At 46.6% G+C, this 14,458-nt stretch overlaps 1 protein-coding gene across 9 annotated transcripts in view; it reads left to right on the top strand.

The window, feature by feature from the left end:
* GRIP1 (glutamate receptor interacting protein 1) overlaps positions 1–14,458 on the top strand; it is a 592,924-nt gene that overhangs the window by 390,572 nt on the left and 187,894 nt on the right. For all 9 annotated transcript variants that reach the window (XM_090042472.1, XM_090042476.1, XM_090042474.1 and 6 more), the window contains exon 2: positions 12,493–12,573. In XM_090042472.1, coding sequence (XP_089898598.1) covers positions 12,493–12,573 — 81 coding nt within the window. The remainder of the gene's footprint in view (positions 1–12,492; positions 12,574–14,458) is intronic.

The following is a 14,458-nucleotide window of genomic DNA, read 5'->3' as shown; positions in this document are numbered from 1 at the left end:
ATGCAAGCCAGCGTTTTGGTCGCTTTACTAGCCGCAGCATCGCATTCGAGGCTCATGTTCATCTTGTGGTCAATGATGACCCCCAAGTCTCTTTCTTCTGTAGTGCTATCCAACGTAGCACTGCTGAGCCTATAAGGATGCTGCAGGTTTTTCCTCCCAAGGTGGAGAACCTTGCATTTTTCAGTGTTAAACACCTGCCCATTTGCTGAGCTTGTCCAGGTCAGCCTGGATCACCCGCCTATCTTCTGGCATGGATGCTTTGCCCCAAAGTTTGGTGTCATTTGCGAACTTGGCCAGTCCACTCCTGACTCCAGTGTCCACATCATTAATGAAGATGTTGAACAGGATGGGTCCCAGGACAGAGCCTTGAGGGACCCCACTGGTCACAGGGCACCACGATGAGTGACTGCCATCGATTACAACCCTCTGGGTCTGACCACGGAGCCAGTTTCCCAGCCAGCGGATCGTGGTGGAGCCAAGGCCACAACTGGCCAGTTTGGCCAAGAGGTGATCGTTGGATACCAGATCAAAGGCTTTTTTGAAGTCAAGATATATGACAGCAATCTCTTCTGCCCTGTCCAAGTGATAGGTCACCTGGTCATAGAAGGAAATGAGATTGGTCAAACAAGACCTACCCGCAACAAACCCGTGCTGGCTATCCCTTAGAATGTTAGCCTGGGCCAGTCCCTCAAGGATGGCCTTCTTAATAAACTTTTCTAAGAATTTCCCCAGGATAGAAGTCAGGCTAATGGGCCTGTAGTTAGCCGGATCCACTCTCCTCCCTTTCTTGAAGATCGGCACCACATTGGCCTTCTTCCAGTCTTTGGGCACTACACCAGAGCGCCAGGAGTTTTCAAAGATCTGTGCCAGGGGCTGGGCTATGACGCTCGCCAGCCAGGTCAGCATTTATGGAGGGTAGGGGATCCCCATCACCCGGATCTCCCTGTCCCATAGCAGGCATGGGCGCCCCATGGGACTGATGAAAGACTGACGCAAAGTACCTATTTAAATAGGTTGGCTTTTTCCTGGGCGTCAGTTGTCAGTTGCCCCATCTGGTTTAGCAGGGGTCCAATGTTGCCCTTGCTTTTCCTCCGGCTCCCCACATATCTGAAAAAGGACTTTTTGTTGTCCTTGATGCTTGTAGCTAGTTGGAGTTCAGTTGCAGCCTTGGCTTTCCTGGTTTGCTCCCTGCAGGACCGGACCAGCGCAGAATAATTCTCCTTGGAGGTGAATCCTGTCCTCTGTCCTTTGTAGGCTTTCCTTTTTAGCCGCAGGAGGTCCGCTAGTTCCCTAGAGAGCCAGGAGGGCTGCTGTGCCTTCTTGCTGCCTTTCCTCCGTGTTGGAATAGATTTAGCTTGTGCATTGAGGATCGCTTCCTTGAGAAGCAACCACTCTTCTTGAACCCCCATCTCCCTGGGGTCACGGTCCCCGAGGGCCTGACCGACAATCCTCTTGAGCTTGTCAAAGTCAGCTTTTCCGTAAGTCAAGGACTTCTGTGTTGCTGACTGACTTGCCAGCTTTACGGTGGATGGTGAACGTGATCAGCTCGTGGTCACTGTCACCCAGCTTCCCATCGATCACTAGGTCGCCGATTAGGTCGTTCCCCGTAGCCAGTACGAGGTCGAGCAGCGCTTTGCCTCTCGTTGGCCCATAGACTTCTTGAGTCAGGTAGAGGTCATCCACGCACGAGAGAAAGCTTTGCGACCGCTCGAATTTTGCTGAGTGATCTTCCCAGGAGATGTCCGGGTAATTGAAGTCACCCATGACAACCAAGGTCCTGGAGCAAGTGGCCTCAGTCAGTTCCCGGGCAAACTCCTGGCCAAGCTCGGGACTTTGAGTGGGAGGTCTGTAGTAGACTCCCACCATTGTGTCCGCTGTGCTGTTTTTCCCATGAATTTTTACCCAGAGGGTCTCTAGCTGTCCATGCCGGTCGCCAACATCAGCTTGCAGGGACATGTAGCTTTCCTTCACATAGAGAGCTACGCCCCCGCCCCTTTTGTCAACACGATCCCTCCTGTACAGGGTATAGCCCTCTATACCCGTGGTCCAGTCATGGGTGGAGTCCCACCAGGTCTCTGTTATCCCAATGACGTCATAATTCTTTGCACTGAGCAGGAAGACAAGCTCCTCCTGCTTGTTACCCAGACTCCTGGCATTAGTGTACAGGCAGGCAAGTGTGCCCTTAGGGGCTCTTGCCTTGCCCACAGATTGTGCCAGGGCTGGGGCAGGGGTGGGCTCCCTTAAGTGCCTTGGTCTGCTGGCTTTGCAAGGGTCGCTCAGTGGGCCAGCAGTGGCAGTAGTCCCTCCATCCCCCAGCAGGCTTAGTTTAAAGCCCGGTGGAGCAGGTCAGCCAGCCTGGCTGAGAAGAGCCTTCTCCGCAGGGGAGAGAGGTGGAGGCCATCTCTTCCCAGCAGCTCGCTGCCTCTCTCGCCAAAGAGCGGGCTGTGGTCATGGAAGCCAAAGCCTTCCCGATGACACCAGCTCCGCAGTCTTTGGTTCACTGCGTGGATCCTCCTCTCCCTCCTCAGCCCATAGCCCGAGACTGGGAGGATCGACGAAAACACCACCTGAGCTCCCAGACCCCTAAGCCCCGCTCCCAACTCCCTGTAGCGCCTCATGACCTGGCTGGGGGTGCTCCGAGCCGTGTCATTGGTGCCCACGTGAATAAGGAGCATGGGGTAGTGGTCTGTGGGCTGGAGGAGCTGCGGGATGCTCTCCGCAATGTCTCAGATGCGGGCCCCCGGGAAGCAACAGACTTCCCGGGCTAAGGGGTCGGGGCGGCAGATTGCCCCCTCAGTCCCCTGCAGGATGGAGTCTCCCACAACAAACACCTTTCGCTTTGTCTTGGGGAGAGCGGGGGCAGTAGCTGCGGTTGAGCCTGGGTTGCCTGCGGGAGCTGGCAACTGAGCAGGCTCTGCTGGGGCTGCAAGAGGTGCGAACCCGTTGCTAAGCTCCGGCGAGGGAGGGGCCTTGGTGCGGCAGGCCTTGGGGCCCTTGACCACCTTGGTCCATGCCCCTGACTGGGGAGAGCGGGAGGTCCCAGAGTCCTCCTTAGTCATGGAGGGAGACGGAGCTCTCCCCTGCGGCTCCCAGGGGAGGAGGGCCTGGCAGTAGGAGTCTATCTCCTGCTCGCAGTCCCTGATGGCACGCAGTCTCTGGACTGTGGCCTGGAGCTCCTCCAGCTGACACGCCAGAGACCCCAGTAGGGAGCAGACCCCACAAGGGGAGGTGGCCATGCTCCCTGGCCCCAGAGCCTGAAAAAGGGACAGGCAGCCCCCGCAGCCAAGAGCCAGGGGCTCCATCTGCGTGGAGCCTGGAACCATGGGCTCCGTCTGGGTGGCCGTCTCTGAGGTGCCCAATGGGGGGGCCGCAGATCCCGAGGGGACCCTCGGGGTGCAGCGCATGCCCATCTGTGTCATGCCTCTGGTAGGCTGGCTATGGCTGGGGCCGACTACTCTGGGGGGTCGCAGGCAGGGTCTTGTGCCCTCTTGCGCCCTCTCCCACGCAAACTCTGCACTAACTCGAGTGCCTGTTTACGCAGCCTGTTCGGGCGGCTCTGGTCGCGGGGCTCCCTGGGGGGCTGGGCCAAGTAGGGTCCTCGGCGGGTGCTTGACCTGGCCGGCACCAGGCAGCGGCCTCCTCCTAGGGAGCGAGAAGTTAACCCCTTCCCACCACGAGCCTGCTTACCTCCGGCTGTGCTGGGGGTTGGCAGGGGGCTCTGCGGCTGCTGAGGGGGTGTCTGGGGGGCTTCGGGGGAGCGGGGGCGCAGCGGGCTTCACCCGCGCTTCTCTCACCGCTCCGGAGCCTAACTGAGCTTTTTTCCCCTGTTTAGCGGGCCCTTTTAAACTGCGTGCATGCGCAGTGGGCCTGCCGTTGGGGAACACCAGCCCCCCAGGTCAGGGGGGCCCTGCCCGGGACCCAGGGGGCCCCGCCCCACAGGAGGAGGACCGGTGAGCTCCCCACCCTCTCTCCCGCCACTCCCCGGGGGCCTGGGCCAAGTAGGGGCCTGGGAGGGGGCCCGACCCGGCCTGGCACCGGGCAGCGGCCTCCTCCCAGGGAGCGAGGAGCCAACCCCCTCCCACCACGAGCCCGCCCACCTCCGGCTGTGATTTCTTAGCTTTGAGTGAATAATGCCAAAATGATGAAAATATTATTTCTGTGCCTGCAGAGGAAGCTACTGCTGTGAAAAGTTAGCTTAGCAACTGAAGGAACTCTGTTTCAAGGTGCCTGGCTAATGATTTCCACCGATTCAAAAGAATGACTTTGTTCAAAACATAATCAGTAAACATGTACTGTTTACATGCTTCCCCTCCAGCCCTGAAATGTATAATGACTGGCAGAAATGATGCCTAACTTCTGAAATGAAAAGTGATTTTGAGACACTTATGCCATGGCAGCTTCATCTTCTTCAGAAGTTAGGCAGAATATTCACAGGAAAACGAGGTGGAGGTAGCGCTTGATCCATTTGCTTCTTTACTGCCTGCAGTTTAACTTTCTGGTTAGGTATTTCTTTCTTTAATTCTTTCTTTAATGTCTCTGGAAGTGCCTTCCAAATTTCAACAGCATCAGCAATGCAGCAACAATCTCTCTGAAGTTTGGTTAAGGCTATGGATATAGGTTTCAGTATACTGAGCCTATCTGCTACATTCCTCTTTCATCCAATGTTAGATACTTTGGATGAGATACTTCCATTTGTTTTATCATGGTTTTCTTCACAAGTTTTGATGAGAACAGGCCAGTTCTTAATAAACTGTTCAAAACTGTCAACTGCAGAATTCCATCGGACATCTTGAGGGAGCATTAGTTTGGATCCTCCTGCTCTCTTCAGTGAAGCTGAAGCAAAATGGTTGTTACGAAGTATTTTGCAACTTCAATGTTTTCTTCTATTCCTGGAGAAGTGCTCAATTCTTTGGCTAAAAGATGCATTAAATGGGCACTGCAGCCATATGTTATTAAGGAGCATCCTTCCATTTCTTCTAAGTATCCTCTCATCTTTGCCACATTTGCAGCATTGTCTGTGACAAAACTGCGCATGTGACAGTTGAATTTTTGTTCAGAGTTTATTACAGCTTTTTGTTCACTGCCACTTCCTTTAAATATTCTGCTGTGTGGGCATTTCCCAATGTATCTCATGTTTCTGAAAGAGATGCAACCCCAGCTTCTGTTGTCACACAGGCACATATTATTGGATCATTGTGTACATTGCTTCACCCATCAAGGCTTAAACTGGCAAATTTCCCCTCAGTATTTCTTGCACACTATTCAAGTTCCTTCTCATATGCTGTTCCTTTCACCAATGTCTGCTCTACCAGGTGGAGTGTAATGTGGTCATAAGGACTCAACCATGCCAATGAAATGTTTGTTAACAATGTGAAAAGGAGAATTTGTGGCATAAATGAACTGAGCAATCTTTTCATACATGGTGTCTTGTTGGTATTTGCTGGTCCTTGCTACAAACCCATCCATGGTGGTGGATTTATTGGATGATCAAAATCGTTTGCTTGTTACTGATACTTTGTTGTCTGAAATACGTTTAATTGCAGCACTGCTGCTAAAAGTACCAACAGATGACTCTGAAGTTGTTGCAGATAGATAGTCAAAGTCTCTTGTGCTTAAATGGGATCCTGAAACAAAAATGATTTTTTGAAGAGTCATTCTTCTCAGTTCTTCTCACTCTATTATTCAGTTAATCATTTACATTTTTTTTCCAGCAAGGATGCAGATCTGATTCCAAATAACCAAAAAAGATAAGACCAATTGCACTTAGAATGCACTTAATTTGGGAGTAAGCCCCATTGAAGTGACTGGCACTTCTGTCTTTTGAGAAAACAAGTATAAGATAAGGTTCCCGTGGGAAAGCTGAGTTATGCTGAAGTAAAATAGGGAATAGACTTATGGCATCACCACTATGGTCTGGGGCCATGATGTTCCAAAATAAGGGACATGTATTATGTAATACAAAATAAGAAAATGACACCCAGCGGCAACTGGCAACTCTAGATTTCTCTTACTGCAGCTTTCTGTCCCGTAAACTTGGGTGATAGATTCTAAACCTAGTTAACTGATTAAACAAGCCATAAGGATTAGCTAAGCTAAACTTCTTTTTTCTAGCAACATCTAGCATAGCAAACAGCCTGGGAATTTACTTGTTAAATCACAGTTATACTAAAAGGCATAGAAGAATGATGCATTGTAAAGTAAATTATTTACTAACCAGTTGATCTATGTCATTCTTCAAACATCTCTACATCTTCATCCACATTGTTTTCTCCCATTAAGCAGTTTTCATTATGACGTTTCATTCTTGCAACTAGGCCCTGCATCTCCTCCTTGCAATGCTTACACTTGACACAGTTCCCTTTTTTATCCAGGGAAGGAATTTCTTCAGAATATTCCCAGATAGGGTCTCTCTTATGCCCAGAAGCCATAACAGTTTTTCTGTGGCAGAAGTGTGGGGGAATATAGGAAACTGTATGTGTACTACTGAATAATGTCTTCCCTTTTTCTTTCCACTCCACTCCACTGTTCCTTTCTACTCTGCCTCCAGCCTTTCCTACATTGTCTCTCTGTCTTTAAGAGAGTGTCTTAACTAACACCTTGGTCTTGCTTGGCCCAGCTCTACCACCACATAAGCACAGAACAACAACAGTCCTATCCAGCCTGTGTCTTTGCACATGCAACTTTAGTCTCCTGAGAAACAGAAACTGAAAGCCCAGAACTTTCAAGAATAAAGAGCTGGTAGTTAGGTTGAACAGACAGACTAGAGCCATTTTCATGAGATGAAAAACTGAAATGAATGCCTATGTCTGACTGGTAGGTAACTCAATGTCTGTAAGTGTGACAGAGCCATTAATTCATTTTTATGAGACTTAAGTGTAGGTTTAGCATGTTTGTGATGAGATTTAATTGTAACTTTTATTTTTTAAATGAGAGAGAAATGTAGTATTTGATTGGCAATTTAAAAAAAAATCCCATTTTAAATTTTTAAAAATCTGAGATAGATAGATATATATATTTTTTTTAAATCACTGATTTTTATCCACCCTGATCCAAGGTAGCAGAACTTGTTCACTGCCTTGAGAGGTGTTATCAAGGCTGATAGATGGTGACTGGCGAACACCCTGTCCTAGGACCACAGTCTTCTTGATGGTGATGGTCAGGGCACACATCCTGCAGGCATGGAAGAGGTAATTCATGAGTATTTGTAGTTGGTCTTCTTCATGGGCAGGGAGTGCAGTATCATCAGCAAAAAGGAGCTCCTTAATAAGTATGTGCCTCACTTGTGTCTTGGCTTTTTAGACTTGATAGAATGTAGAGTTTGCCATTTGATCTTGTATGAAGGTATATGCTTTCCTCCAGGCCATCAAAAATGTAGTGTAGCAGCATAGAAAAGAAGATCCCAAAGAATGTGGATGCCAGGACATGCTTTTACTTAACTCCGCTGTTCATCTCAAACCTGTCAGAGGTTGATTTCATCAAACTGAACTGTGGCCTCTATGTTTTCATAGAAGGAGCATATCATGTTGAGTAAAGTTGGGGAGCATCCAATCTTTACCAGGACCTTGAACAAACCTGCTCTGCTGACAGTGTTGAAGGCTTTTGTCAGGTTGTGAAATGCTACATACAATGACTTATTTTGTTTTCTGCATTTTTTCTTGAAGTTGGTGCAAGGAGAATATCATGTCCACTCTTAAGTTCCCTGCTCTGAATCCACACTGTGATTTTTGGGTAGACACGGTCAGCAAGCATTTCAGTATGACTGGCAAAAGCCTTGCCTGCAATGCTGAGGAGAGAGATTTCATAGATTTCATAGACATTAGGGCTGGAAGGGACCTCGGGAGATCATCGAGTCCAGCCCCCTCCCCAAAGGGCAGGAAGTCAGCTGGGGTCATAGGATCCCAGCAAGATAAGCATCCAATTTACTCTTGAAGGTGTTCAATGTAGGTGCTTGAACCACCTCCGCTGGCAGACTGTTCCAGACCTTGGGGGCTCGGACAGTAAAGAAATTCTTCCTTATGTCCAGCCTGAAACGGTCTTGCAGGAGTTTGTGACTGTTCGACCTCATCATCCCTTGGGGTGCTCTGGTGAACAGACGTTCCCCCAGATCCTGGTGTTCACCCCTGATAAACTTATAGGTGGCCATCAGATCACCCCTGAGCCTGCGCTTTTCCAGGCTAAAGAGTCCCATGGCTCTTAGAGATGCCCCTATATTTGTTGCAATCACCCTTAAACTCCCTTGTTCTTGTAATGTCTCTTGAGAGTAATGATGTTAGCATCAGGCATGTCTTGGGATACTTGATATTCCTTCCAGAAGCACACTGGAAGTTGATGCAGATGTAGTGGCACGCTAGCCTTCCTGAACTTGAGAACCTCATCTGGGATGTCATCCTCCCCTGGTGCCTTTCCACTTGCTAGAGAGTCTGTAGTCTTGCTAAGTTCTTCTAATTGATGCCAGTGGCCAGATCATGGGTGTCTCCATGATACTTTTTGATGCTGTTTGCCTGCAAAGTAGGTGTTAGTGATGTACAGGTGGTTTAAGTGCAGAGTCCAAGAAGACATTGGCCATTTTCATTCATTTTCCCCATGTCATGATGTCCCAGGTGGGTTGGCCAAGTCGTGATCTGCACCTACTTAAGCATTAAAGTCCCCTAGGAGCAGAAGCCTCTCATTTGATGGTAGGTGCTCAATGACTTGTGCAGAGCATTATGGAAATTATCACCCGAACTTGCCTGTAAAGTTGGTGCGTAGGCACTAATGATGTTAATAAAACTGTTAGTTGACTGTATTCAGAGTGAGATGGTTTGATCTGATGTTCTAGTGGGGGTTCTGATGGTTTTGACCAACCTGTTGCAAACTGTGAATCTGACCCCATGTAGGTAAGTATCTTCTACACTCCTGCTGACTCAGAAAAAGATGTAGTTGGCCTCACAAATTGAGCATGAGTTGGCCAGTCTTGTCTCCTGCAAGGGTGCAATATCAATGTTAAGTTTTTGCAGCTCTTGATCAATCATTGATGTCTTCCAGACTTTGTCCATCATCTCTAAATTGTTATTCATGCCAGGACACATGGTCCTGACATTTCAGCTTCCTAGCCGGAAGCTTTCAAGGTTTCTATTCTTGTTGCTTGGTACTTGACTTGCCCTCTGTTTTTCAACTTTTGATCCAACCCCATGCACCAAATGAGGTGGGCAGACCATGGTGGGTTAACACCTTACTGGCTGGGGACCCGCTCAGCTTAAGGAGGGTGGTAGCTGAGCAGTGGAACACAATTGGTTCCTCCCACCAATGAATTGATCTGTGGTGCTCTATTCTACACCAGCTGAATTGAGCTTATAACTCATGACTTCCCCTTCTGTGTTGTACCCATGCAGGTAGCAAAGAAGGAGTGTCCTCTCCATTCAGTTTTCACTGCAGTGGCCTGGCCAGTTGATATGGAGATGCTTGAGTTGCCTATATATAAATGCCCTCCTCTTAGCATTAGTTTATATATGTAGATGATGACTATATCAAGATGACAGTTTATGCTTCTTAGTATGAATATAAACTAACCTGAATAATAGGGTTCCTGCTTTGCTCTTGCATGTTGGTCCTATTAGCTTATCTTTAATTATTATCTGGTAGATGGATGTTCACTGACCTTTCACCCCTTAACATTTTCATGGTGTTGGCTCCTTGGCCCTTTTTTTTTTTCTTCAAAGGGCAACAACATGCATTGTTTCTTTGAAATATTTTCAGTACAAATTAATCACTTAATCTGCCTAGGCACCAGCAAATCAAGGAATTTACTGAAAGCACATTAAGCTTGATTCCAAGACCAAGAAACCATAAGGTGCGGTTGGGTACAGGGAAGATTATGCTGTCACTAAAGAAAATAGTCTATTCATTCATCTCTTTAAACACCAGGCTTGAATGGGAAATATTTGGTTGTGGGAATTCCTCCTTGCTTTTGGTCCTCTCTCCATTCCATTTATAAATTTCATATTTAACAAAATGAACAGAGACAGCTATTTTGTTCAGTATACTAATATGTACATCACCCATTAAAATGTGGCCCAGACAAGTAGTGACCAAAAGTCACAAACATTCATGAGCTTTTGTGAAATAAGATTATGATCTCTATTGACTTCTTCATAGAAAAGTCTCTCTCTCAATATCTGCCCTCATAACACCCTCTCACAAGATACGGCTAAAGATTAAATGGATACAGTAACCAAACTAGTCCATATTCAAGTACCTTGAATGCTAGTGTTGAGAAGTATTGATGGGCATTTGGGGAACCTATCCATTTTCTTTTATGAGCACTAACTACTCTCTGGATATCTTCAAAAATGTGTGGCAATGCATCCCACCCAGCACATTAACATTAGATTTTCTATTTATTTCAAATGGAAGTATTAATGGGTCCTTGTCCAAAGTCTGCCTCTTTCTGAAAACATGCATGACTGCCCTCTTCTTTCTATGTAAGTGCATGTTTTATGTCTGTTGGTTTTCTTTTTTTGGCTTCATGATAGTATCCAGTATATACAGAGTCTTTGTTACTTTTCTGCCTAAGATGATAGTCCTGTGGCAATAAGAGTTAATTTTGTTGTGGCAGAAGCAATGTATCTGGCTGTTAAGATGTCATGTGTATACTCCTAATGAGTTACTGCATTCTTTTCAGGCTGCAGGGCTACAACAGTCCTTTATCTTATTGGTGATGTTCCACAAGCTCTTTTTGTTACTGAGTTTGCCTTACAGAAAAGAAATCATTGCAGAGAGTCTGTGGTTTAAAAACCTGAACTGTTCTTCATAGTGTCTTCTATATCAGACCTGGCTTTAAATTATGCTGACCAAACTTTATTTTGCTTGCTTGAAAATGGGGGTGGAAGGCGGGAACTTGCCATCTTTGATGTAAGTATTCAGAAGGATTTTGAGCCTTTACAAGTCACATATGCTGTAATCAGCAAAGGGGGCAAGAAATCTCAAGAGGGTCAGTTAGAAAGAAAAGTCAGTTGCCCAAAATATGTTTATATTATTCATCTGATGGTTTCTGTTGCATCTCAATATGTCACACAAGATAACTTTGATTCCTTTCCACATTGATCTATATTCATGCCTGAACCTATGCATATGTTGAAAACTAATTGGCCCTTTCTAACCTGAAGTCTTCAAGTAGAAGTATTTGATAGTACATTTTAGAGCTTTTTGAGCATCAGATGAAAAGACAAGCAAAGCAGGAGTCTAGTTTTCCTCTTATTTGTTCCTTTTGACAGAGGTTATGAAGTAAATATTGTCTGTTCTAATGCTTGATTTACACACATCATTCTTAGCACAGTATCTCTCCTGTTTTTATAGCTTGTCATTTATATTTAAAGTTACTGTGTCAACTGTTTTTTTCCCCACTGATTGTATTGCAAGGGATCCAGGAAGCTACTCATTGCTACCTAATGCTGCCTTTAGTGTAGGCCCACCCAGTAGTTCTCAAAGATATATCGATAATGATCAACCCCAGTAATGTCCGCTAGTTAGTGTCATACTGCCATCTTTACAGCATGAAGGTGCGTGGCCAGACTATCAATTTGAGTCTCTCAGATCACTTGCCATAACAGAAAAGATTTGTGCAGATCCCCACATCCAAAGGAATGGCTTCTTACAGCCAGAGTTCTGATAAAGGGGTAAAACTTTTGGCTTTGTGGTCTCTGTACTGAATATGGATAGTGTCCCACTAGAAGTCATGAAAAAAAGGGCAAGGTTTCGTAAAGTGAAAAGGGGAAAGGCTCTACTTCCCCAAGGTCATTTTAAAGTAAAATAAGTGAGACTTCCTACAGCCAGACTTAAAGAGAATTTGCGGTTTGAGTTTTAGACTGCGCTATCCTCCTCTGTGACTCAGTTGGAGTTTGCTGCCTTTGTCACAAGAGAGAATGCGTGTGCTAAAAGGTCCTTCTTGACCCTTGCAGTTTACCTAGTGACAATTCTTGTATTTGGAGAGTGTGTAAGGTTTTGCTACTTCCCTGAATAGTATACTAAAGGAATTCTGAATTTCTGATAGGGTAATAGGGTGACTTTATGTCCTGTTTAAGCACCTATCCTGAGTGTCCTGTTGGTTTAGCAAATGAATGTTTTTGTTCTGTTTCCAGTGGGAATGCAGCAGCACTCTCCGGTGAAACGCTACAAAAGGGTTCAGCTGGTCCTCTGGCATCCCACAGCACCCGAGCATTGCACTCTGCGCTCTTCTCCAGCGCTCTGCCATTGGTGCATTGCCCTCTCCTCCCCCTCTTTGCCTTTGAAAAGTGAGGGGGAGAAAAACATAGTATCCCACTTTAACACTCAGGAAAAATGGTTCCCCAGTGAGTGGTTTTCCTAGCATATAATCAAGCAGTTTATTTTTGCAGCAAATAAGTAAATGTGTAGTTCCACCATGAGTTATGTTGAAATTAGAGCATGTTATAAATGATATGTTTCAACTAAAACTGAAGTTTCATTGGATTCATGTAGCTTATTTTTTTTTCCTAGATGAGAGTCCTTATACTAAATCTGCAAACCAAGCCAAACCACCTGATGGAGCATTGGCTGTGAGAAGACAGAGCATCCCAGGTATACCAGCTGTGTTTAATTTTAATGATCATTGCTCTATTGTGCCCAAACCTAAGTTATAAGCTAAAGAAGGGAAATGTTGCATTAGTATTACCAAGCTGTTTGTAAAACAGATTGTATATGGGGAACCATAGTGACACTCCCCACCTACTTAGACTTCCTCACATTCAAGCGTATAACAAAATTCTGAACTCTTTCTTCAATCCTACTTTTATCTGTCATTTGCAACAGGACTTTGATTTTTGGTGGGTGGAGCCTTGGGTCAAGGAGGTGCCTTTTGTTGTGCACTTCAGAAGCTTTCATACTGGCCAAGCAGGTGGCAAGTTGTAATCATTACTCCCATCTGGATGAAAATGTTGCAACTCTTACAGTATTTGATATCTTGCTTCTGTTGTCCCTGACACATCCCTTCTCCCCACTTCCCTTCCCACCACCTCATTGGTAACAGGGGTTGACAAGCTTTTACTAATGGCAGACCACAGCCTGTTTGGATGCTGCAGCAGTTCTCAGACCCCTGCTGCTGCCCTAGGCATCCCTGCTCTGGAGGGCTGCTCTTTTGCCTCCCCAGTGCAGCCTCCACCAAAAAGTAATGTCCAAAAGCTAGGTGAGGGACAATTTGGACCAGTTAACTTGGTGATTGTACCTGGTACTGCAAAGCTGGGATGGCTGTCATGGCAGCAAGGGATAAGCCTGCCACTTGTAAACTGCAGAACACTGATTGCAGGCTGGATTGCGTGGCTGGGTAGCAGCAGTGTTAAGTACAGACAATCTAAAAGCCTGCTGAATCGATTCCATTGTCTCACATTAGTCTAAGCTGTTTAGATTGAACTGCTAAGCAAATGAACAGACATTTTACTTTTGGTTCTGGAAATGTGACCACATGCCTGCAGTGGTTCAGGCCAGAAGGTGGGGGCACTAGAGCATGCCTTCTGGCCACTGTGGAAAGGAAGGGAGGGTAGGTGGGAGAGAAGCGCTCCAAGGCCTTACCCCTTAGCTTGAGCAGGGAGGGGGGAATGTGGCCAGGCCCCGGCTGGCCTGCTGAGTAGGTGGGGGTTGGGGAAAGTTTAAACCCCACTCTGGCCTATACCCCCAGCTGGGTGGAGGGTTGTGGTGTGGAGCAGCCCCTGCCAGGCTTTTCCCCTGCTCCTTCCTCAGGTGGAGAGGGGAGGCATAGCTTGGGATGGCACACGGCAAGAGGGGTCCTGGGCCATCCCCAGCCCACACTCTACCCCAACTAGTCTCTGCCTGGTGAGGGCGGAGCACCCCCAGACAAGCTTTTCACTGCTCTCTGCTCAGGTTTATTGCATTACTCTTTGTTCAGGTTGCTAGCAGATAAAATCCTACAGCAAACCATTAGTCCTGTGCTAACAACGTGGAGAACTGTGCTTTTAAGAGGGTGTAATGGTTATGTAATACAGCAGTAGGTTCATGTTAGGCGATGCTGACCAGATAGACATCAGGCACCAAGTATAGCAGATCTCTCTCTCAGACTTCTTGGCTCTGAGTGGTTACAGAACAACACACAGTACTAGGACAAGAGCAAATGTAAGAAAATTCCCTGAGTGAAAGAATGGTGCAGTTAAGGTCCCAGCAGTGTTGAAACTCTCCAGAAATATGAACAAGAACTGGGAGTTTTAAGCAGTGCTTCACCCTGTGTCTGCAAGAAGTATCATATTCACTCAAATCTAAGTCAGCCCTGAATTTAAGATGCACCCCCCCGCACAATAATTAGATTCTATATGTGGAAAATGTATAACATTGTTATAATATTTCAGGTATTGAATCTAATTCTTGGAGGGTTATCTTAAATATGTCTCCCTCACACCGCTATATTGGGGACTATGCTGGGCCATGCAGCAGCGTCAGTGCTTCTGTACTCAGTGCC

The sequence above is a fragment of the Crocodylus siamensis genome, chromosome 4 (genome assembly GCF_052110815.1).
Source record: "Crocodylus siamensis isolate JL-2025a chromosome 4, ASM5211081v1, whole genome shotgun sequence".
NCBI classification, from domain to species: Eukaryota; Metazoa; Chordata; order Crocodylia; family Crocodylidae; genus Crocodylus; species Crocodylus siamensis.
Note: the sequence above shows the minus strand (reverse complement) of the source record. Positions and strands in the feature narration are given on the sequence as shown.